This window comes from Drosophila hydei, unplaced genomic scaffold (assembly GCF_003285905.1).
Source record: "Drosophila hydei strain 15085-1641.00,03,60 unplaced genomic scaffold, DhydRS2 tig00000060-arrow-pilon, whole genome shotgun sequence".
Classification (NCBI taxonomy): domain Eukaryota; kingdom Metazoa; phylum Arthropoda; class Insecta; order Diptera; family Drosophilidae; genus Drosophila; species Drosophila hydei.
In genome coordinates this window covers 6,990,239-7,016,799 of record NW_022045656.1, presented here as the reverse complement: position 1 = coordinate 7,016,799, position 26,561 = coordinate 6,990,239, and the positions used below count along the sequence as shown (strand labels likewise).

Genomic DNA, 26,561 nt, shown 5'->3' with positions numbered 1-26,561 from the left:
CAAATAGAAATTCGTTTTTTGTTTTCAGAAATATAGTAGAATATATAGTTGTGGCTAACTTAAATTTGTGTTTCATTTAAAAAAAATCCTAAAATAAAACAACTAATTCTTTGAACAGTTCTATAAAAAATATATATATATAAATCCGTTTTGTTAAAGAAGCAAAGTTAATAAGAAGCTCAGAAGCATATTTATATTATTGTATTATATTTATAAATATAATTTATATTTTATAGCTTGCGTAAGCCAGCAGCAAAAGCTTCATTTGTTGTTCAAGAAACCCTCTTAAGTATAGTTTAATTAGATTTATAAATACTTAATTGTATGAGCTTAAGAATTACCTTAAAAATGATAACAACAATTGCAACAAAATCATTTTTATGTTTCGATTAATTCGTTTTTGCTGTAAGCCAATATTTTTATAAATGTTTTATATAATTCAATTGAATGGGAATTCATTTATGAATCGCTTGTTAACAAGAATTGATTTGACTACAAACACACACACATTTGCATTAAGTCGAACGGGAAAAGTAACCGATACCTACCGATGCATCGTTGCTGCTGCTGCTTCAACTAATTCTTAACTAAACTCCATAAATAAATATTAAGAAAACACAAAATTTCTGCAGCGTATTCGAGAAATTTCTTGTACTGTGCAAAGCCCAAGAGATCTCAAAGTTAATTCGTTTAACACCGTCATTTACCAAGCAGCAGCTAGACAACATTTGGTGCTCTGAAATGGGTCCGCTTTTGGGGTTGTTTTTTTCTAGTGGCTAATAAACAAAACACACAGAAAAATGTATAAAACATAACATAAGTTAACATAGTTTTTGGGGCTAACAAACACGCGCTGCCCAACACGGAAAGTGCAAAAAAATTTGCATTTAAATGGACTCGCAGTGGTAGAAGTTTTCACGAATTTGTTGTTTTTGCTTTGGAGTGTGTTCTGTGCTTTGCTCCTCATTTTTTTCTGTGGTCTTTTTTGCTAGGCACACGTAGCTCAGGTTGTGCCAGTTGCTATTTCAGCTGCCTTTGCCGAGAACTGTTTCATGTCACCGCCAATGAATGCTATAAATGGATTAATTCGCTTGGGCAAGGCGATATGTGGTCTGGCCTATGAGTGTGATATCTGCGTGTGTGTGTGTGTGCCGAGTGTGTGAGTGAGTGAGTGTGTATACTGTTGTTTTTTGGGGTCAAAAGCGAATGTGCTGTAGAAAAAAGTGCAGAAACATGGACCAGGCCGCACAGCGAATACTCTGTTATAGATATAGGATCACGTCTGATTGCACTTTGTATATAACTAATTTATATAGACCTTTCTCTTTTAATGAAGCTAATTACTTATGCCAAATACTAAAGCTTCAACAGGCTTATGCAATTGTTATACTTGCTTTCACTCTATGCTTTACATACTCTATAAATACTCTGTCTCTATAGATACTCTCTCATAAGTAAAACGAAATTTGAATTGCTAAAGCATAACGTATGTGGCTCATAGGCTCTCTGTTATATTTCATCATGGGATAGCTGCCTCGTAAAGTTCCTTTCGAGCTGAAAAATTATCGGCAATTATACAAAATCTCGTTTTAATGCCAACACGACTTGATATGCAATATGCCCCACAGATACGACATACGATAGGCTTGTCAGCTGAAAACTGTCGCTGGGCGGGCAGCGTTGCAGCTGGACAATTCATTGGCATGGAAATCTCTGCTTTTAGTTAATTTTCCGGTTCAAACGTTATCCTGCCGACTAATCCGTGTCGTCGTTCAGTGCGTCCTGCCAGCCAGCCTGCAGCACAGGTTGACATTTACATTTTTGGTCAGAACACAAAAAAAAAACAAGAAGAAGAGAAGCACAAATGAAGCCTCACAGCGGGTCATGTCCTGCAGCCTGCTGGTAGCTACATTTTTTTTCTGTGTAGCTGCTGTTCCCGTGTCACGCTTACATGAGGATTATAGTTTGGGGTTGGTTCGCTGTAGGACAGGCAGCACGGGCAGCTCGGGCAGCACAGTTCGAACTGTAGCTTTGATTCGACAGTTGACATATTTCGGGCATGCCCCGGGCCTCTTGAAATATACAGCTAATTTTTTTCGTTGTTATACGGAGAACACTGATTTTTTTTGCACTTTTATTGGGGTCATATGCATGTCGGGGTACGGACAGTAAAAATACTTAAAATGTAAATAAAAATAGATTAAATAATATTAATAAATAACATTTCGCTTAACGCAACCAAATAAAATATACAAAACTTTATATATTTTGGGGCTTGGACAATTGTGGCTCGCGGGGCGTATGCGTAATATGCGTGTTCAGTTTTCATTTTGTATTCGTTGTTTATGTTGTTTGCTGTTGTAAGAACTTGTTGTCTGTGTGTGTGTAAAATAACAACATTTAATAAAAGATTTAGGCATAAATACGAGTACATAGTTAGGCATAAAGTAAGTTTTTTATGTGGTTTGGGGGTTGGGGTTCGGCATATTAAAGTTGAGGACTGAACAGACTCGAGTGGAAATTGGATTTATGATAAAATATATATTTGAATTGTTTTCCACTCAAGGACTGGCAACATGCATAAATAACCCCAATTCAGTTGGTATATATATACATAATATAGATAGTCTAGGGACAGCTTCTATAGAGGGGTTCAGGTTTACACACAAAATATAAACAAAAGCATAGACTATAATATATATAGATAGTTTATAGACCGGTTATAGCGAGTTATGGTAAGGGTAAATATTATAGGTAACAGCTAGCTGGGGATTTGATATAATTCTTGGGAATTCAGTTTGGTATATAGATTGTGATTTAACTTGATGATAATGTAAGAAAAGGTATCTTTTTTATATTTAATTTAGAGCAGCGCTGCATCGGCCATACACGTATCACTTGGAGTGTGACGAGAGAATCGGTTTGGTTACATGAGAAGCTCTGATTCGAGCTTAAAGAACATATAAATTTAGAACAATTTTAGGTGAAACAAAATTTGAATAGACAAAAATTTGGATCGATTTTGTTGCATTATCAAAACAAGATTTATAAAATAAAATAAAAGAGAGAGAGAGAGAGAGAATGAGAATTACACTCTAAAGTTAATATGGCAAATGATGTGGTATATAAATAAATATATATATATTCAACTAATTGCTAGTATATAATTAATTAACTACAAGCTGTAAGCACAACCGGGGCAACATTTAACGAGCCATTTAATCATAATAACAAAATTGGCATTTTTATATGCATTTAAAACGTCCAGGGCAGGTGCAACAATATGTAGGTAGGTATATAAATACATATATATTTAATTTTATATATGCTTACATTCTTTTTGGCTGAAGCTCATAATCATATTAAGCCTGCGCCCATAAATAAAATTATGCGATGTCCTGGTTAAATGCGCGTGAGCGCGAAAGAGACAGACAAAACGGGCAGCCAACAAGGCCTCTGTGTGTGTGTGCGTGTTGATGCAATTTCAAAGGACAATTTGATACAATAATCACGTTTGTCGTGCCTGGTCTGGGGCTCGATTGAATTACGCTTAAAATGCTGCAACAATTTTTCACTTTATGCGATATTATGCTGCAATTATGTGTGTCATGTTTGGAGCTGGCTATGGGGCAGGGGGCGAACCCAACAGCCAGATGAAGGAGCCCTGCTACGACTCGACGTTTATGTTGTTGCTGTTGTTGCTGCGCAGCGTCAAATAAATTTTCAGCCAAAAGCAATTAAGTCGCGAATTAAGTGCGGCGCATAGGCAGGACCCCATGGACGAGGCAGGACCCGAGCAAACACACACACATACAGAGGCACATGTGAGAGTTGGGCAATCACGAACGTGCGCCCACGTGTGTGTGTGTGTGTGTGTATGTGTGTTTGGCTGGCTGACTGCTGCGTGCTCAAAGTTTTAACGCGTTGTAATAAATGTTAATTTTCCCCAACGAAAATCAACATTTATGGCGTGTTTTATGTGCAGCTTCAACATATTTTCCATGTTGTTGAATGCCAATCCCTGTCAGTTCCTGTCTCTCTCTCTCTGTGTGTGTGTGTTTGTGGGATTATGAGCTTGGCACACACACACACATACAAACAATGTTTATTGGTGTGCGTGTGTGCTGCTATTTTCTTGCGTAAAGTCAAATTGTTTAAAATGTAATTTTTGGGGCATTTTATTTGTTTATTTATTGAACATCTTACGAAAATGTGCGCTTAAATGCCCACAAAATAGCAGAGTAAGCAGCTAAGCTAGTATTAAAATTGATTTAACATTTCTAGAAACATATGAAATATGTTTGTAATTTCACTTTCGAGTCAATTCTACTTAACATGTTGCTAAATTACAAAATTTTCATTTGAATAGTTCCAAAACTTAATTTACAAATTATGTTGATAGGAAAACTTTTCAATTATTTAAAGCCGAACTCAAAAGGGAAAAGTTTTAAAGTTGCACTCGATTATGGCAAACGCATTTAACGCCGCCTAAATGAGTTTTTAATTAAGCATTAAGCTCTATGTGTGCATTATGAAATTTATACACTTGATTAAATTTGAATTACAACTGCAAATTACACATGAAATAGCTTTTCGAATTTCGACCTGAAGTGCGGGTGGTTGTACCACAATTTAAATAGAGCTTTAGCTGAATCAAATATCATAATTTATATATTTATTTTTTTTTTCTATTTATATATTCGTGTGTGTCTCTGTGTGTGTGGAGTAAATTTGCAGTTATTTATTTGCTGTTGTGCTTAGGTTTGCATAAAGTTAATTAAATCGTTTACATGCAGCATTACGTTTTCATCGAATTTTGCTTTTAATAAACACAAGGGATGAGAGTGTATAGAAATAACATGCAGTTAACATAGGGTTAACAGCTTTTTAACAGTCTTTATTCAAAGCAAATTTTCCACGAAAACTTAAGTTCTAAAACTAATTTGTCTATATTTTCGGTATATATATATACGAAACGAGAGAGAAAGGAGTAAAAAATTATTTGCATTCTTTGTGTTGTGTGAACGTTTCTTGGTGCGGGAGTAAAAGTGTTTCGTTTGGTTTATCTTTGTTCAAGTGAAACACAAAATATTATGAATTGCTCTATTAGGCAACAAATTGAGGAAAATTATTAATTTCAAAGAAAAACTGACTTGACTAAGCAGAAATTAATAGCGAGACTTGAGCAGCTGGCGCAAAAAAATAGAAAAAGAAAATAAAAATATGGAAAAATAAGAACATTTTGCGACTCATAAAGAAAATGCAAAATACTTAGCTGTCTCTCTCGCTCTCTGTCACTATATGAGTGTGAGAGAGAGAGAGAGGCAGCAATGGTATGGGGTTAGGCTGTGGGTTAGCTGGATTGGTTTCTGGGCTGGGTTGGGTATATTTTTTGTTTTGGTTTTTTTAAAGAAAGAGAAAGTATAAAAAGTAAATATAGAAATAGCCATACCGCAGCTGTAGCAGCGACAGCGGTGGCGCGTGTTTGGGCCGCTTTTAATTGTGCCTGTAGGTGCAGGGGGGGATGAAAGTAGCGGCAGGGGTCACGTGCGCATCTGCCCTTCACGGCGTCCATGCAAACCGTTATGGAACCATCGTCGTGCCGCGCGACGCTCTCCTGCGGATGCGCGAACCGGCATTCCGACTCGGCCCGTTTGCAGGCGCCGCGCAAGAATTCGCGACAGACCTGGAAACACATTTTTAGGTTTTTTGTTTTTTTTTTTTGGATTTGGTATTTTTTTTTGGATACGGCGTTGTATTTTGGATTTGTAGTTGTTGTTGAGGTGGTTGATGTTGTTGTTTGTTGTTTGTTGTGTTGGTTGCACAGTTGATTGCAGATTGCGGATTGCAGATTGTTTGTTGTAGTAGCAGTAGTTGTTGTTGGTTGTTGTTGTTGGTTGTTGGTTGTTGGTTGTTGTTGGCGGGCAGCAATAGCAAAAGTGGCAGCAGTTGTGGTTCATAGTGTTTGTGGTGTGTGTGTGTGGTGTGTATATAAAAGGCGAAGTGTTGTTGTTTATATTTCGTAATCAATTTTTTTTTTGCAGATTTGGTGTGTGTGTGTGTTGTGTGTATTGGAAATAATGGAAGGATATTCAGTAACGGTTCAGTTTTTTAAATTGCTGTAGTTGTTGTTGTTTTTGTTTACTTCAAAAGTAAAGTTAAGTAGGCGAAACGCAACAACTTTCAATGCATTTGGTATTTTTTGGGTGTTAGAGCCGATTTGTTGTTGTTGTTGTTGTAATTGGTGTTGCAGCGCATGCTTCCATATGCATGTAGTATATATGTTAGGTATATAGATCGATACATACACATACACATATATGCTAGGGTTTTAGTTTTTCCCAATCTGAACGTTGGGCAGCAGCTTTGGCATTGACTAACTTTCATTTCAGTTAAGTTCTTGCCACATTTTGTTATTTTTTAGCGAGCCGATTAGTTGTTTTTTGTAAGTTTTGCAGTTGAGAACAACAGAGGAACACAATAAACGAAAAAAAACAAGGCAAATGCATGGATTAAACTAAAATATTTTTAAAGCTACAACCTGTTGAGGATCGATAAACAAAACTTGTGGAGATAATCCTAAGGGAAAGATGTGAGAAAATTCACGATTTCAGCTATTAAACTTTTTTACTGGAAAGTAAAAAGATGAACTCTATTTCCAAAAGGTAACCTAATCAATTCAAAGTTCTAAGAATATGTAAGGCTTGAAACAATGTTAACTAACATTGAAGTTAACATTCTAGTTAGCATATATCCTATATAGAAAAATAATATTTATATAAGAAAAAAACAAATTGAGTTTTATGAACTTCTAACAGATCTAGATCTGTTTAACTAAGATTTTTAAAATGTAGAAAAATTTATAAAAAATCTTCATATTTTGAACTAAACTAAATTCAGCTATTCAAAAACTTATTCTAACTAAGAAAAAAAACCAAAAATGATGTATTATTCATTAAAGGATTTGTGCACAGAATCGTAAATTTATATATTTGTTGTATTTTGTTGCTTTATTTACAAAGGCACTGGGAAGAAAATATATATTTTGAAAGCGCTTGTCGTAAGCTTTGCAGGATAGCAGCTTCGCTTTGATGTTTAATAACCAAAACTGTGCCAGACTTCTGACACCTGAGTAAATCGCTCAGGTGTACAAGATTGTATCACATAGAAACCCAAAACAAAAAACAGACTATGGTACTATATGTTATATATATATGTATATATCATATGTCAAAATCAAAATGAAGAGTAAAGCATTATATCAGACATAAGAATAAGTAGAACGAACGATCTTCTTTTTTGTTTTTGTTAGACAAAAGTTCAAGTCTTCAAATACGAATGTGTGTCAACGAGATCAAATCAATTTTCATTATCAGCGAATTGTTAATTATTATTTTTCGTTATAATTTTATATAATTATTATGTTTTTTTGGCAGAACTGAAGAGAACTTAAAACACTGTACATGGTTTTTAGTTGCAATATCTTTGATACATAGTTAAAAATATTAGGTCTTATAAGAAGAAATACATAATAATAATAATAATAATAATAGTAATAATAATAAATAAGGAAATCAACAAATTGGCATGCGATAAAAATAATGAAACCAAAATATCGAAACAAGTCAAAAGAAAATCGTTTCTCTTGGCATTGTGTACAAAAGTATTACGATAAAACAATAAACGATAAACACAATAAACGTAAGCATAAATTAAAGCATATTTCACATATAAATGCGCCATTTCATTGGCCAATGGTCAATGAATACAAATTTGTCTAAGGCAATTGACACTCACCTCTAATCTGTCGGAGCGTGGAATTTTCTGTTGTGCCACCTGTACGGTCTGTGGCACCACCGGGCCCAGCTGTGAGGCAACGGCCGTCGGATCGGGTCCCAGCAAAGTAGGCACTAAGTGTCCGGTTGCATAGTAAGGACTGTATGTATTGGCTGGTATGCCAGTCAAGTAGGGATTTGCGGCCTGTACAAATGACATAAGAGAATCAAATATTTAATACATTCTGTCAATGGACAACTATCAATCAGCTGTTAATCAGTCAAATAAAACGTTTGGCTTCCATGAATCCAATTGGAATCTTATAAATAGATTTCAACTGTATTTAATATGACACCAAGTGAGAAGAGCTTAAAGCTGTTGTTTTTACTTACTTATTAAAGCGTTCAATGCATACGTTTCAGTGATTAAGATTACTTTGTTTTTAAATAAGCTTACATAGTTACATGAAGCTTTTTCGCTTTTTTTTTTAAAGAGTTTAAAGTTTCTACCTTTACTTGGTGCTGTGAAACTTTTGAAAAATATTCCTCATGAGAAAATGATTAAGAAGCGCTTTATTCGTCTTCTAACCGTAGTCTTAAATATAGTTATCTTTATTCGAAAGAGAATTGATTTTATTCTCACCTTCCGGATTAATCTAAGTTAAGAGTAAGTTCAAGAGTAAGTTAAGCTTTAATAATAATAAAAAATGATAGGAAGTGCTTAAATTAAAATAAAAGCCCTGGAATAATTTTAACATACTCTGTTCACAGCTGGCGACAACGAAAACCTTCAGTAAGAATAGTCAGAGAATTAATCAACAGCTTTAAATTCAGAGTAAACTGATTTCCTCTTATATCGATCTATTACATAAACAACTCTACCAAAGACAGAACTAGCTTCTTTCTGAACTCCATTCGATAACTCTTTTCTTTGCTTTTAAAGCTATGCGCTGTATTTTCCTAGGGCTTTACAGAAAAGTATTGAAATAGATCAATTTAATTTATTTCTTTTAAATAATACTCTTTTAGACAATTGCTTTTAAATATGCTTTTAAATTATATATCATAGATTCATTTAAAAATCAAAGCTAATATCATTAAGTTCTGAGTTAATCCTATGATAGCCACACGCATGCTTATTACTTTCGCTTAGGGTTCATAAATTGTTAATGAAATATCGTGTCAAGGCCCCATCGCGAGCACTTATTACAGCTAAGCATTTAGTCCACTTAAGTTTAAAGAATATCCTATTGTGGCACCCGCCCACCTAGTGCTCAGCCACGTTAATGAAGCCTCATGCATTTTTGAGCACACATTTCAATGTCGAACAGCGTTTGCGGCTAATGGGCGCTTTCGTTTAGGAGGCCATGTTTGAAAATAATTTGAGAATTAAATTTCGATTTGTTAGAAAGTGTGGCGTAAAAGAGAAAAAGTGCCAAGTGCTGCTGCCCCATTGGCATGAATAATGCATGCGCCAGGCGAACCGGGCAAAAACTGACTCAAATTTCTTATATAAGTATATATATTCGTATATTCGTCTATTCGCCGCTGCGCCTGTTCGCGTTGCTCGCCCTTGCCCTCGCCCTTGCCCCCGCCTTTGGGTGCTACTCATTTTCGCGCATTTAACATTTGCGGCCGGGGCGAAGGACGCGATTCTGTGTTATTCAAAGTCATGAAGCAGGGAGAAGGCAAATGGAAATTGAAGTGGGATATCCGCTTATAAATATTCATATAGCACAAAATTGTTAGTCGACGGCAGTCGGTAGTTGTCTGCGGCGCTGGGCCACACAGTTTGGTAGCGCTTAGGATATTCAATTAAAGTATTATGCGGCTTTTCGGGCAGCGCGCAAGTACTTACCACGGCTGGCACTTGGCCCGATATGACCGGCTGGCCGGGCGCTATGCCCATTTGTTGCATCAGTGCATTCTTGAGTGCCAGATGATTGCGTCCGTTTATCAACAGCTGATCCTTCAGATGCTGTGGTGGATGAAAGTATTTGCACGGCGGTTTGTCACGATTACAACGTCCCTGGAAAAAGCGAAAAATAATTTTTATAGTTCTTGTTTATAAAATACATTAGAATTAGCCTTTGAAACAATAGCTATGGAGTTATTTATCTTGAAATAACTCAGCTATAGACGAGACTCATTCTGGGATTGTCACTGTTAAGAGCCACGCCAAGGCTCGGTACGCTATGAGCCAAATTAATGTTCACCTGCGTGGCCTGCATGTGCGCGTTGCCAGCTGCATATATTATGCGCAACAGTGTTGAATAACGTCAATATAAATATAAATAAATATAAATTTAACTGTATTTTCATTGTGTTTCAATAAATTACGATGTAGCTTTGATCTCTTAAGGTTGATTTACTTCATGGCTAACAGGCGAAGTAGAAATAAAACAAATGTGTTTTTAGCAGAGATGCAATAAAAGGGAATTCATTAGAAAATAACATTAGAAAAGACATTTTCTATTCAAATAAGACTCAGAATCTGCCAATTGAACACATTGAACCTTGATTTTTCCTGTAACATATTGAATATTGTAGCATAGCAAGATTCGATATGTAGTATGAGTTAATACATATATGTTTGATCTATAAAAGAAATCTGATTACCTCAATGCAGTCAAATGACGCATTGCTGTCGTGCTGTCATGTCATAATTTCAAATATAGAAATTCAAAAAAAAAGGAGAAAAGAAAAACAATTAACTGCACGTAATGTGAAAATGTTCACCACTGCAGGTATGCAATCAAGCAGTGTGCATCTGTGTTGGGGCATGCAACAAAAAGCCAACACAACGAGCACAATGGAAAAAGTCAAACAAACCTCATATTAAATCGATAAAAAGTAATTTCGCATCATTAGTAGGTGTAATTATAGCTGCGGATTAAGCCGCCGAATCATCAAGCACCTTTACATACGTTTTTTGCTTTACTTTTTTGAGTGCTGGCCTAAATGTCAACAATAATTATAATGAGTTCGGGCTAATGCCCCAGGGAAATTTCTGCCTGGAGTGCTGCATGCAACGTGGCATGCAGAAAAAAGATTTAATACAATTTGAGCGAGTGTGCGTGGCGAATTGGGTGCCCAGACTGTCAAACAAATATGCATGTAAATTATATTTAATTCAGAGCAAATGAAGTTAACAAATATTTACATATGCCCAGGCGAACAGAGCCGCCTATGCCCACGCCCACGCCCACGCCCATGGCCAGGTCCTTTGTCCGCGCCAGCGCAAATATTAAAAAACAAAAAATAATAAAAGGAAACGAAAAGCATGCAAAATATTTATATGTATGCATAAATTGATTGTTTGCCTGGGCACGAAACAGGGGCACGTAGTTCACAATTTTCACTTTTTTGCCTTGTTCGTTTTTCTTTTTTTCTTCTTTTTGTTGCCATTCACAATTTATGACGCAATGAAAGCTCTGCAAGATTTATGGCGTGAACAAAATAAAAGAGAGTGAGAGAGAGAAAACTCTCCCAGCCGCTAACTTTCATATAATTGTTGTTAAAAAAAAAACTATACACTGTGCGCGCACACTTTTGCAAAATTTTATTCACTGTTGATGTTATTTGGCAAATAACACGAATTGCAAAAATACTTGCGCAAATATTTGTTTGCATATTTCTCAATGCCAATTCAGCTTGACAAATGTTCAGCGAATGCATAAAAAATATGTAGCAGAAACAGAAGGCTGCCGATTGAGCCGATCGACTAAGAGGTGCCCTGTAGAAGTGATCGATATGTTTTACACATAGAGAATTCATCGATCTAGCTTAACAACTGCTTAGTTTATATTTTGAGTATTGCTCAGTTTCAGATTGAAGGTAAAATAAAGGAAAATGAACGTAATTAAATATTAATAATACATGATCGATCTTTATTACATCACAGAACTTATTTTAAGTATTCTTCAATTCTCTCTCCCTTTATTAAGTTTGTAAGCTCAGCTCTTACATGCCCAACCTTGTTTGTCTGTGCAGGGTATAAATGGATTTTAAAAGCACTTTTTTTGTTTCATAAAATAAATTTAATCCAATTTGTGTGCAGTGAATAAAATGCATTTTGATAGTCCAACGGATTTGCTTTAGTCTATTATATTGCGCGCATTAAAAAAAAAAAAAAAACAAATTTGTTGCCAATTAATTAGCTCAATTATTTGTCGCCCACAAACCTGAAATATTTGTGAGCCAAACAATAATTTGCATTCAATTTGCTGTTGCTGATGATGATGATGATTTGCAATTTTGATCAATACACAAAATATTTATTGACGGCAGACAAACAATTTTCTTTGCACATCAATTTACGAGCTGCGAACTGCGAACTGCGAGTCGTGCAGCAGCAGCCTGAAAGCAGGCAACATGCGGGCTGGGCTGGCTTCAAAGGCAACAGCGAAACCCGTTCGATGCTTCGCACAGGCACTTTTGGCTTATTTGTTTGTGCTTATTGGCGCCATTGGCTGTAATTTAATGCTTGGATTGAGTTTATTCAACAACGGCAACAGCAGCAGCAGCAGCAGTAATAACATCAACAGCAACAGCAATAGCGAAAGATTCAATGACAGCAGACAGTCGCATCTGCGTTTGCATTTGTATCTATACGTTCCTCTCTCTCTCTCTCTCTCTCTCTCTTCCTCGCTGTTGCTGTTTATAGCCCTCTCTTCTCTCCTGTAAATTTCACTGTTTGCCGCTTGATTTTAACTGCTTTTACAAATTGTCTATTGGCCACTCCCCTCTCCTGCTGTAGACCCAGGCTCAGCAGCGCAGGCTCTTGCTCTAATTTCCAATAATTAAATACAAATGTGATTTTTTAGTGTCTCGCCTGGCACTTGCCCGTTGCTGCAGAGTTACTTGTTGCCATCGCTTGTGTTGACGTGCTTCGTATCTAGGTTAATTGCCGTAGATTGGCAGGCAACCGTTGCCATGAAGCGTCGACCATGCGATTCTGCCCGATTTGGTTACGAGTCGATCAAATAGGTCAGTTGACTGGCTAAATGTGCAGGCGACGGGCTCTGTTTGAATGCTACATGTGATAGCTAATCGATGCGGCTCTTACACAGCTAAATAAAGCTGGTTATTTACGCTTTTTAAAGAACGTTGCGTGGTAATATTTGCATATGGCTGCTTGTGTGTAGCTAAATGACGTCAATTATGCTTCTCTTTTGCAGCTTTAAACCTTTAAGCTTTAACTAAGTTGTGTGAGGAATTTTATGATTCTCAAATAAAATTGAATAGAGTAAAAGAGACAGATGCGACTTGCCATAAAGAAACAATATTCCTAGAAATAAAATTCAATTTAAAAGGAATATTGAAAATTGACGAAGTCAAAGCTTGAGCAAGGCGCTACCATCCGCAACATCATCGATTGTTAGGTTCAATGTCAAGCTCATATTTCCTAATTGAGCTTGCATCTCTTAATAAACTAATTTGTGGGCCACTTCTCAAATAAACAGAAATTGTTAAGAATTATGGCGAACTGTGGCGACATATTCGTGTGCTGCGTCTTGAAGATATTCTCAATGTCGTTTGGCAAATATTTAAATTGCATTTGGCATTGCAATCAAATAAGATATTATTCTTGCTCAGGCACACAGACACCAGCTCGAGGCGAGGCACAAGACACGAGGCACGTTCTTGCCTCTAATGGCGACGTGGCAGACATTATCTCAAATGGCAAGTGGAGCTCGTCTCGTGTGCCTCGGGTGGGGCAGGCAGGCCAATTTCTTGTTGGCTGAGTGTGCAACACATTTAGCTAGCCGATTGCTCTGTTCTGTTCTGTGTGGTGGCTGCTTCTACTTCTTTTGCTGCGCTTCTTCTCTGATTTTTTTCTCACTGCCACACCAAACATTTTCATGTCATTTCGATTGTAATCTGCATGACTGGCTCCCTCTACGCGGCCGAGACAAAAAGTGAAGAAAAAATTTAAAATGCTCCAAAACGAAGCAGGGAAAAACGAGTGTGAAAATTGCAAATGGTGTCCACTCACGCACACATAGCGAACGAGTGAGTTGCATAGAGCTTCAGCTGAAGTGCTGGAAAGAGACATACAGAGAGACGGAAAGCCGGCCAACCGGACAGCCGGACAGTGAGACGTACAGCATATTTGCATTGTGCGCGCGCTGCAATCGCGCTGTTATTCTCACTGCATTTTTATAGCAGCCACCGAGCCTCGAACCCTTTTCTAAAGAGATTTTCTTTCTGTTTTTTTTTGTTATTTTTTTTCTGCGTTGTCACCAAAGCCTTGTGCAGATTATCCGCTTTAAATTGCAATGATTACTTTTTCCCCTTATTTTACTTCTATATTTTTTGCCTTTTTTCGGCTGATATAGCTCTGGCATTGGCCTGGCATTTCAGAGCCATTTTTCTTCTTCGCTACGCTCGAAACAATGTTGCTGGCTGTCGCCGTCGTCTGGCATCCTCCTCCAGCTGTAGCGTACAGCTGCATGCGTTGTGAGTCCGTGAGGATTGTGTCCGTCGCATTGGAGGCTAAGGAATTTTTCATGTTTTCATGCCAAGTGCAAGTCAAGTCCAGTCATGTATATCGTCGCATCGTATCGCATTGCCGACATGCGTCTTGGCGGCAGACCGGCATCGAGTGAGGGCGCCCGACCAAAGGCACTCAACGACGACGACGACGACGACGTAGTCGAGGACGAGGACGAAGACGACGACGACGACGACGACAACGTTGGGTATTAAATGTCATTTTGCATTTCGTGACAAGTTGGCTAATCTGACTCGAAAGTTATTTATTTCTCCTTTGTTGAGTGCAAAGGAATTTTTCTTGCACTTTGCTAGCCCGAGCATTTTACATGGCATTTGCCGAGGGTATGCCACCCTATTTCTGTTTAGTTTTTTTCTTTGCTGCGAGTCCTTTTCAAGTTTAGCTACTTTTCTTCAATTTGGCGACGATAGAAATCGCCTTTGAATGTTAATAAAATGGATTTTTATGCAAATTTAAAACTGTTTGGCGGTTGGCTTGCTATGCATTACAAATGCCAGAGGGTTAGACCTAGACAATGAGTTTGCCATAAAATGCAAATGCTGTTTGCTCAGCTGAAATTGATGACCACAATGCGCTGCATTATGCAATTTTCAACATGTTTCGACTGTGACATGGACTGTGTGAGTTGAAGTGCTATAAAATTTAAGCGGAGGTATGAGAGCTCTGACTGTGTTTGCTATACAAGTTTGCTTTATATTTGCAACTGAAGAGCTCTGTGAGCTCTTCAAACTCTTCCAGGCATCACGTGTCGCTTTATATTTGCAAAATTGCAAATTTGCTATCTGAAACTTAATTTGATTTGATTTCAAAATACACTTGCTTTTATATTTCGAAAGACAAAACCTTTCGAAAATTAAAAAGCAATATCATGTAAATTTTAAGCATATTTAATTTATCTTTTTTTTCAGTTTTTTTAAGCTCCGACAGTTGCCAAATTCAGTGCAGAACTAACAGAACTACAAGCTTTGGCACTTAAACGTCCAATGCACACACACACATTGCATGTGACACTTGCTATTGAAAACTATTTTGAGCGCGTAACGAAGCATCTCAATTTATACCACTTGCCCATGTTGGACACACTCACATCACACAGGCACACCCTCGCACACACACACACTGAAATGCTGAAAATCAAAAAGCAATTTACAATTGCAAATAACGAAAGCAACAACAACTCGACAAAGAGAAAATGTTGCTAATAATTGAGAGAGGGCGAGCGAGAGAAAATATGAAATTAAGCAAAAAGTCGCTCAGCAAAATGAAAGCAATTTTCCATTTAAAACATATAAAAAATATAAAGAAAAAGAATTTTACGTGCGCTGCAATCGGAATTGCGCTACTTTCGGTTTAATTTTCAATATTGTCAGTCGACAGTCGTAGTGTGGGGGGCGTGGGAGGTACTGGGCAGGAAATGAAAATGAAAATATTTTCGTAAAATGCAAACAAATTGGCAAAGGCAAATGGTCAATATTTGTTTATGTGTAGAACGCGCGCTAAGCGAGCCAAAGGCAAAACTAATGTATGCACGGCAAAGGGGGCGCGGCAGGCGTCTGGTTGCATAGAGAATTCTGTATGGAGCAGCGGGTGTGGCTCGAGCAGCGGTGCATGTTAAGCGTTTTGCCTTTAGACAATGCAAAAATGGAATGCGCCACAGGAAAAGCAACAGCCGGCGTTAGGTTCTGATGCCCCGTCTCTGTATCTCTCTCTCTCTCTCTCTGCCTATCTCCCACTGGCTTTCTCTATAACTGTCTGTTTGCCCGCCTCTGCTATAGCTGCAGTCACTGAACTCGATGCCTAAAAACAGCTTCAAAAAGCCGAGCAAAATGTGTGCAAAACAATGCCCCGCTGTCAGTGTGCGACTGTGCGAGTGTGTGTGCTCGTGTGTGTAATGTTTTTTTTCAATCATGCGTTCATTCATTCAATGCCTGCCATTGCATTGCATACTTTTGGGATTTGCAACAGATTCCCGCGCAGAACATATATGTTTAGTGTGCGTCTGTGTTCTCTATGTGCGTGTGTGCATCTACCATGTCCCACAGCCGCTGCTGTCTCTCTGCAGGATTTACATTCTATGCCGCCTGCTGCTAGCTGCTGGCCCAGTGCGACGACACAATGTGCCACACATTGTTGTTTTAATGTTCACGTTGCTCGGGCGACAATTATCGGGGGGATTTCGGATTAGTTATCACCGGCGAGCCGAGAGCAAAAAGCTAATCAGCAGAGACTTTGTGCTAATTGAAAATGTTTCACAATTGCTGCAACTGTGTAAGTTCGTATTTAACAGCCAGTCAATAGCCAGCAATAATATACTCTTTATGTGTGTTCAATGAATGATAATATGATCGCAGCTTACTATAAAATTTATGATAGTTTCACTGATCAATTGCTAAAGCTTTGAGTGGATGCTAAAAATTCTATATCAACTTCCAAAGGCTCAACTCTTCAACTGTTGCTTCTACTTACTTACTACTCTTACTTTAAACTCACTTTGCTCACTCTAAAGAAACTTTTATTATTTAGAAAAATGTAGACTCAGCTGCTATAAAACCTTTTTAAGTTTGCTATAAATTTAAGAATTCAAGTCTATATCAAGCTCCAGCTGTGCTTGTTAAGCGTGAAAGAAAACAAACATATTATATACGTATTCTCACTGCTTATTTCCGCCTCTGCTGCCACGCCCCGCCGTCACACCTTAACTCTGTCGCCCACTCATCTGTTCATTTGACGCTTATCAGCAGCGAAATTCACTTAATTTAATTAAAGTGCACGCGAAACGAAATGAACTCGAAAAGAAGGCGGCAAAAAAAGCAAGCTTGGAACATTATTTTTATGGCACACACACACACACACACAGACACATGCACAGGGCCAAAAAGTATGCAATGTGCCCGTGGCACAGTGGTCATTGCCTGTGCGCCGTCCGTCCCACCGCGTCCGGCGCTCTCATCAGCAGGCGTCAACTCATTCCTGGCCAGAGCGATCTGGTCATCATCAACGTCGCCATCAGCAACCAACGAAACGTCATTGCTTCATTTTCGCTCCTGTTCCCAATTGCCCAGTCTCACGCCCAGATTCTGGAAGCTGTGTGCTCGAGCTGCAGCTGGAGCTGGAGCTGGAGCTGGAGCCACCAACTCCGTCCACCGAGCAGTGCCCCCGAATTAATTTCCGTTTTGCAAACCAATTGAAAATCCAATTTTCAATACACAAACCGTATACCGTATACCTATGTATATACTCTTAACCCCACACTCTACACATACATATATATCTATATCTATATAGATATATATATATTTATATGTGTGTGTGTGTGACTCATTCAGTCGGGCATACGTTTAACTAACGTGGCACTGGAGCTGAGCAGCGGAGGATAGAGGAGGGGGAGGCAGGCAGCAGGCAGCAGGCAGCAGGCCTTTTATTCAACCCGATGCACACGTGCAAAAGTTTGCTCACATTTAAATGGGCTTTAAAAATGGCCAAGCTGGGACACGCTGGTCACTGGGCAACGGGCCTTGCACGGCATTTCGCCTAAAAGTAGGCAACAATATATGGGCATTAAACGTAAACCGACTGCAGGCAAAAGCGTTGGCGTTGGCCCCGGCTTGTGCGTGTGTGTGTGTGTGTGTGTGTGGTCGAAGCAGGACGAACGGGACGCATGCCTGTGTGCATTGCCGTGTTTATTTGTATACAAACTCATGCGCCAGCCAAGAGGCGCCCATATGGCCACATAATGCACGCCATGGCGCCTGGCTTCTGCACGCTGGCCGGGCAAGCTCTCTGGCTAAGGCCTAGCCTCTCAGGGCTGCGGAAACGCGCTGCATTGGCCACGGCTGTGGTTGTTTGTACGTGTGTTTGTGTTGGTGTATGTGTGGCACATTGATTTTTTTCTATGGACAGCAGCAGCAGCAGCAGGAGTAGAAGTAGAATCTGCAGCTGAGCTGAGGGATTGGGAGCAGACGCAGTTACAATCCCAGTCCATAGGCCTCTGCGATACGATTTGACCACATGCTACGCTATTTTTTTCCGCTTTGCAAATTACATCTCATGCACAGTGGAGCAAATCCAGTGCAATTTATGGCAACAAAGCAGGCTTAGGTTTTAGACAGCATAATGTTGTTGAAATATATACAAAAAAATAATAATAATTTTACAAAAGCTTTAAGGCGATATTTTAAATTTAGTAGAAAAGAAAAACTAATTCAAAATTAATTTTTAAATAGTTGTGCATTTAAAAATAATATTTGCACTGGTTTCATATTTTTTTATTTTTAATATTTTTGGGCGAAACAAATCTCAGAAAATTAAAAAAAAATATAAATTTAAAAATAGATATTTTACAGAAAAGGGAAAACGAAATTCCCCCAATTAAATGCTTCAGTAAAAATTAAGTAAGAAATAAATAATATGAAATTTAATTTTTCATCTAAAAATTGTTTTAAATTGTTTGTTGGTTCAACCCACTGTGCAGTGCTCGTCAATTGGTGCACTGTTGACTCTATGCCTAGCCCACAGCTTCAGCAGACATATATATATTTGTATGTATATATAGACACACACATATATATATATATATAAGTATATATGGTACACCTCACATATATAGAAACGACCTTTTTGTTAACATTTTTCAATTGGAAATGAATATCAATGAACATTTTTACGTTATTTGCTGTTTGGCCCAAACAAACTGCTTTTTTCTTTTTATATTTCATTAGCTTTTCTCTCTTTTTCGTGTGTTTATTTTAAAAGCATTTTTCAGGCTGCGCCATTTGCGGAGTTTTCTTTTATGGCGCTGATAAATTTAAGCTCTGACGTCTGCCGTCTGCCGTTTGGCAGCTTTTGATATGGACACTGACGACGAGGCGTCATTTAATTGGGCAAATGTCAAAAGAAAGGCGCCGCTCGTGAATTGAGTAGCTAGCAGCTCGCAAATATGCCTTATCGCAGCGCAATATCCACACACACACTCACACAAACATATGCATACACAGTCAAATAAATTGCGGCAAAAATTTAATGGCGAGTTTCGGCTTTTTGGCAGACATTGATGACTTTTTAACTGCAGTCATTTGCAAAGGCGTCGTGTACACACACGCACACACGCACACTCGAGCGCATGCTAAATGTTTGCCTACACACACACACACACACTCTTGCACACATTTGGTGGCGTTTCCGTTTCCGTTGCCGTTGGTGAAATGGCTGCCTCCTGGCTCCTCCATGAGCCATTTTGCAGTGCGGCATTGCGGCGACAACATCGCGTGACGCGACGATAAAAATAATCATCATCATAATGTGATATGAAAATGGGGTAGTGGGCCAAGGGAAGGGGGACAGAGGGACCTGGCAGTAAAGTGACTTAAGTGTAGCCAGAAGTGTGGCCCCAAGTGTAGGCAGTTCTGGCCGCGAGCCCCAAAAAAGCCGCGTCGCTAATCGATTTCTGCTCTGCTTTCTTTCAGCTTCTCTTGCTTTGGTTGTAATGCGATTATTTTGCGATTTCTGGGCCGGACTCAAAGCGTACCCAGCGCCCACAAATTAACGGGGCTCCATTATAATTTAGACGCATGCCCACACACACACACACACACATGTATATAGTCACGCAGAACGAAGCCTACTTTTTAGCTCGCCAAGGTCATCAACATTTTCGTGCTGGGCGGCTCTGTAAGCAAATTGATTTCGTTTCATGTGCCCTTGGCATATGTTGCCGACTTTTTGGCGCCACGCTCTATGTGTGTGTATGTGTTTATATGCGCGCTTGTGTGTGTGTGTGTAACACTCTCGCTCTTCCGCAGCTCTTGTGCGACATTTGCATGGCCATAAAATAAGAAATAAAAGTGCGGGTCATGTTCTACTCGGGCGTTTGCAGCCAACTGCGGTCAAATAATTGGGTAGACCCAACTGTCAGGAACGCTGCTCTCCGCTCAGCTCTGCTGCCTCTGTGGCGCTACCCAACACAAAGTAGGCAGCATTAAATTTGTGTCGTGTTTCGGTTAGGCGAAGCGCTTCAGCTGCCATAAACATTTTTATTATCTTGTTGTTGTGTGTGCGCTTAACTCTTGCCGGGGCGTGGCCAAATATGTGAGCGCGCCCATCGTTTGCAATTATTATTGCATACTTATGGGCGTGCATGCTGTTGTCAGCAATTGCGGCACATTGCCACAGCATCCAAAATCTGTTTGTCCGATTTTTATTGCACTAATTGTGATGCTGTGAGTGTTTCATAAAAATGTTATAAATCTAATATATCTATATATATATGGCTTTTGAGAATGAATACTAATGAATACTTGGAAATGGCGTTGACTAGCTGACCGAATGCTTAAATGCTTTATATATTCTGACTAACTGAATATCCGACATGGAAACTCATACCATATGCTACACATTTCTCATAAGATACATATATTTTCCTATATTCCTCATGCATAGCTCTCTATACATCTACGATCTCTCATGTGTTTGTTACACATGCAAAAATTATTCCTGGAAGACGGCTTAATTTAACTGCTCATATAACGTGAGTGCCTCAGCATAGATTTAATAATACTTAAAGTTAAATAGTTCAACTAAAAGTGGAATGGTAGAGAACACGGGCAGATTGCATAACTGGAAGAACATGTTCAGGCATTTTGCTCTCTATTTTTTCTTCTTTCTGATATGTGCACATGGCAAACTAATTGAAAAGGGAACTGCACAAAGCGCAAGGACAAACTTTATGACAAGTTGTTCTTGTTGCTCTTGTTGTTGGTGTTTACTGTACACATACACAGACACACACATGCACAGACAGCAGATAGGAAAAACATGGGAGACACGCATTTAATAAATCCATCATATAACCCGCATTATTAAAAAGATCCAAGACACTGAGTCCTGGCACGAACCAGCAAAGTTTCGCTGGCAAACAAGCTCATAGATATTGACAAAGAGAGAGAGAGGAGAGACAGAGAGTGCAAGGGGGCAGCTAAACAAACAGGAACAGAAACAGAAACAGGAGACATACTGAGAGACACGGACACAGAGACACGAACAAAAAGCGCTTATCAAATTTCCACAAACGATGACAATCAAACAAGCCAGTCGCTGTCCCAAGTCGCACACAGTCACGAGCTCTGGCCGTGTAGACGAGCACTCTTCATAGGAGTCTGGCTGACGAAACGAAACGAGTTGATTGAGGTTTGGCCAAGCGCCCGGCCATCAGCTATTGAGTGAATGTAATCGCCAATAAAGTGCACAAAGCGCATATGACAATAGCCAGTCGGGGACAACGAAAGGATTCAATCAATGCGCAAACAAAATGACTAACAAACATATACAGAGCGGGAGCGAGTGTGTCCAGCTGCCCAGAAGCAATGCAGACAAGATCAGCCAACAAAATGGGGCACATAAATAATTCAATTGTCAACACGCTGAACGATGCAACATGCGATAATATGCTCAGCAGCACATCGACATCCAGCAGCCAGCATCTACACCCACACATCCGCACTCGCACCCAGGCCAACTCACACAACACCTCCACGCTCCTAGCCGTAGCAGGCATCTATACTTGTTTAGCAGGCGAGTCGCATAAGTCGCAGGACGAGGCGCAAAAGTTTTTGCTCACATCGAAAGTTTATTGGGCGGGTCGAACGGAACTACGTGCATAATACAAAAAGTAACAACTTTATCGATTTACACAAAATGAGGCTCGTTATTAGTTAGCAGCTGCTGAGCAGGACACTCAGGACATTCAGCACAGCAGTCAACCGGGCGCAACACATGGCGCCAGCTGGCAAAAGGATTGATGCCCATTAATGGTTGGCAGGCAAAGGAAATCGCCAAAGGAATGGCTGAGTCCAACCTGAGCACTCTCAAGGGAAAACTAAATGCTTAAGTCAGGCATAAAAATGTTTAGCAAATCTCGCTTATAATTTTAAATAGATAATTGTAGTTGTGGAAATTGTGATGCAATGACCAAATTCGTAAAGTTTTTTAATACAAATATTTACTTTACGTAAATGAAGATATTATTTACTAGACATATACATGATATATGATTTATGAAGAATTGGTATTGTATATTTAATATATTTAAAAAATATATTGTATATTTGTATATTTAATATATGTGTTTAAGAAAAGATCTAATCATAACTCTTAGCACAACTCCTGATAATAAAAAATTGTTATGCCTTAACTGCAGCCCGTAAGAATGTAAAATGAGTCTTGATTACGGCTTACCAAGTGGAGGCATTGTCATGCTTAAACACATCAAATGTGATGCTTTCAATGACTGCACGTTGCTGTTAGTTTCTCATGTTGGGTAATTTGATTCATGATTTCAATAAATGTAAATTTCATTTACTAAAAATCTCTTTACAATACGTACAATAGAATCTATAAGATTAAACATTTTAAAACAATATTTTATAACTCAAAAGAAAGTTTTCCTTGTGAGTTTCGTATGCTTGCAAAGCAATTAGAGATGACGATAACATAAGCTATAAATATTAGTAAGTCTTTTATTTATTTTTTGTTGCACTATTCAAGGCAAATGAATTATTTCATTTATAAATTTGCTTTTATTTTTCATTTAAATCCAAAATGTTTGTCCATTTCGAGTATTCTTATATATTTCCTTTATATTTTTCTTAGTGAAATTCTTTGCATATTCTTTTGTAGTTGCTTTCAATGTTTTGGGCTTTAAAGCAGCTTCGTTAAAATCAATCCTATGATTGCATTTAATCTGTCAGCGTCTACCTTAGATGTCTGTAGCAAGCCACAATTGAAATGCCTCGACTCTAATAGTTTCACATCCGGAATTTCATCTCAATCTTTCTACTCAATTAAAGTCATTGGCTTTATGCCTGGTGTTCAAATGCGGCACAAAGTGCTACCCACTGACTAATCCGAATAGCTAACGGCAATCGCACCACATTTACTACATACCACACATCACACACACACACACACACACACACAACGCCTAACCCCAACTGGAGCGAGAGCCGCCTATGGTTTCCTGCTGCTGTTCACTTGTCTCACATTTCTCGTGCGTTTTTTATTGGCTTTCTTACACGCCACTTTGCCTTATTTTTTTATGGCTTGCCACAGCAAAAACCTTAAGTCCCCAACACCAACAGCTCTCACACCCTCGCCCCCTCCACACCCAACTCCAGCTGTCAGTCGTCGCAGCAGTTTTTATGATTTGTTTCGCTTGGCTTCGTTTCCATTGCTTTCGATTTTAAAGGCTTGTCCATGCCTGCGCAAGTGTATGTGTGTGTGTGTGTATGAGTTGGTTGTTAAGCAACCCAGACCACGCCTCTGGCATAACCCCCGGCCCTAAAACATACGACAAGTCAACGCTTGGGCCATTTTTTATTGTTGGAAAATTGTTTTCTCAGTAGAAGGAAACGAAAAGGAAAAAAAATTGATTTCTTGTCTTTATGGCATTGTCCTTTTGCCAGCCGATGCTATTGGCAAATTTAATATGTTATCCTTCGCAGTGCGTAGCTGTTGCTTGCTGCTGCTGCTGCTGCTGCTGCTGCTATTGTTATTGTTGTTGCTGCTGTTATTTGTTTGAAAAATATTGAATTTTTGCCAAAGGATAAAGGATGCGATGGATAACATCTTTGCCGTGTTGGCGCAAAATGAAGCAACTGCCAACGGGCGCCGCCAGCCACTGGAAAATTGTCCAGCATTTCGAAGCGACTTAACCTGTTCGCCAATGTCCTTCGACTCGCCGAGCGTTGTCTTCGCTTTGCAGCTCTTTTGCGGTTAACTTGTATCAGCTTTTGCTTTTATTGTCTGCCTCTTGTTTGTATATGGACAAACATGTGTTATGTGTTTCTTCTCATTCGAATCGCTCGTTTTGTTTGCCGTTTTTGTAAACATTTTTTGCACGCACACAGAGAGAGAAAGAGAGAGAGAGGGAGAAAGAGACACAGACGCACACTCATACAGAGAAACAATTTATTTTGACCAAATTGAATTGCATTTAATTTGCTGCATTGCTTTCGCCCAACAAATTGAAAATAAATAATAATTCAATTTGTTTGACAGCTCTCTACACAACAAAGCTGAATTATGAAAGCGTATGTATATATATATATATATATATCCATATGTACATATGTTTGTTTGGAGGCTTTGCCAATATTCAGGTTATATATAATGGCATAAAAAATTCTCTTCAATTTATATACAATTTATAATGTTATATAGAAATAGATTTTTGTTATATCTAAATGAATCAATATATATATACATATATATATCGATATTTATATAAAACATGATTTTTAATTTCCATTGAAATATAATATGTTAACAGAAACAATTCCATATTGCTTCTTTCTAGCTTCCTTTTCTTCCCTATACAAAGTCAAAGTTTACTCAACTCTTAGTTAATTTCAATATATTGAAGTTGCAGTTTAAGTTGAAGTTGAACTAACTCGCCGCATATCTATGAACTCTGCAGTTTATTAATAAGTCTTTAACAGGGTATTCTCCAGTCATGCTAATTAAACTGCAGTCAAGTTCTACTTGCTTATTCTGCTAGGTGAGACTATATTCTGTGATTTTTTCTTATCGACTCAACTTGCATAAATTATGAAATTGTTTATAAATGCCTGTGATTGATTTGTTGTTGTTGCTTTTCCATTAGAGAATTGCATACATTTTCACTTCTCATGCGCGCTTACCTGCAAGGAAATTGAAAAAAAAAGTAAAAAAATGAATTTAAATGTCAACAGTTTCTGACTTAAAGATTTTATAGTTATTTTTACAGTTTAGTTTCAAGTGTTAAATATTTTCATGTTTAAAATTATTAAATTACAGCTGCAATTGCAGTGCATATTTTCATTTCGCCTTTACCTTTGTATATTTAATTAAATGACCTGAAGCCGCAAAATTTCTGTCATTTTTGGTCTGCTCTCATTTATTTATACAAATGCAATGATAAAGCTATGTAAGAAATGCCTCAAATGAAATCAATTAAGAAAAGGCATTTCATATAAGTGAAATCTATTTAAAATTCAAAACTTTCGCCTGTGTTTTTTTTTTTTTTTTTTTTTTTATTTATTTTAAAGACTTTAAACAACTAAATTTCCAACTCTTTATTTTTTTGTTTTAGCCGGCAAAACTCATCATAAAAGCATTAGCGCCAAACATTTTTTTGTTTCACTGGAAGTTGGCACAATGCATATTCGGGACGTGGCTAGGGGCGTGGCAGTGTGCAGTGGACGGGGCCAAAGCACTCATGTGAAAGCCCAAAGGGCAACACTGCAACAAACAGCGGCAAATGATGAGCGCCAAATATAAAAAAGTGAACTAAAGCTGTTATATGCAAAGCTAGTAAGCGACTACAAAATACCCTGTAAAAAGAAAATTATGTGTAGTCAAATTTGTATTGAATTTTATCAAATTGCAGGGCATCCAAATGTAAAGGCCTTCGCCATTTTGTGCATACAAAAGCAACAAAAACACAGCGCAATAAAATTTTCTAACCAAAATAAAGGCAACACTTTAAAATATATGAAGAACACACACACTTGCACACACGTGCGACACACAGACAGACAAAGCGAGGCAAAGCTGGCAGAAATACATAAAAAATAATATCATGAATGCAATGACTTTTAATGTACAGTTATTGCGCAGCTGTCTGACGTGTGTCTGTGTGTGTGTGTGCCATAACAATATGTATACACATATAGAATATATATATATGCTTATATGTGCAAGTATATTTTTAATATTGCATACTTTTTTGGCGTTGCTTACATTACGCGCACTGCACAGCTTCCCAGCTCCAGTTCCAGGAGCAGCAGACTCGAGTCACATAAACGTAGCATACTTTTGAGCGACGCACACATTGCATGCACGTACTTTTCTGATTTTTTTTCGTTGCTTTTTTTTTTGGTAAGCTCCATCAGCACTTTGCAGCGGGCTGGCAGCGCTTGGAACGACTGTTGCCCGTTGCACATACTAATAAGGCTAAGTGCCAATGACAAACACAACTGCACACACACACACACAAAGCCATTACAAACATGGCTAGTTGCGACGACCCTCTATTTCTTTTGGCTCACTCAAATGTCGCGTCCTTCGCATTCGCGTTTCGGCTCGTCCCGCGCTTCGCACCCCTTGGCAAACAAAAATTTCATGACTGTTGATGACCTCATAAGCATGCGTGTTTATTTCCTTTGTTGTCGCGTGTGCACAGCCCTCCACCATGCCCAGCTACATCGCATTTGTAATGCCATACAATTTGCGCGATT

The 26,561-nt window shown here is 38.4% G+C and overlaps 1 protein-coding gene and 1 long non-coding RNA gene across 28 annotated transcripts in view; one reads left to right on the top strand and one right to left on the bottom strand.

The window, feature by feature from the left end:
* Positions 1–26,561, bottom strand: part of LOC111595460 (protein muscleblind) — a 191,203-nt gene that overhangs the window by 20,489 nt on the left and 144,153 nt on the right. For 15 of the 27 annotated variants that reach the window (XR_003944120.1, XM_030222701.1, XM_030222702.1 and 12 more), the window contains 3 exons: positions 9,634–9,804; positions 7,798–7,980; positions 5,453–5,686 (listed from right to left, as the gene is read on the bottom strand). Coding sequence is in view for 26 of the 27 variants with exons in the window: in XM_030222701.1 (XP_030078561.1) it covers positions 5,453–5,686; positions 7,798–7,980; positions 9,634–9,804 (588 nt within the window). In the remaining variant the exon portion in view is untranslated. Of the gene's footprint in view, positions 1–5,452; positions 5,687–7,797; positions 7,981–9,633; positions 9,805–24,958; positions 24,984–26,561 lie in introns of all 27 variants that reach the window. The other 12 variants (XM_030222709.1, XM_023309210.2, XM_023309211.2 and 9 more) reach the window with 2 other exon arrangements.
* LOC111595493 lies at positions 25,143–25,852 on the top strand. Its single transcript, XR_002751191.2, has 3 exons — positions 25,143–25,249; positions 25,415–25,635; positions 25,712–25,852. It is a non-coding gene; the product is annotated as an uncharacterized LOC111595493 (long non-coding RNA).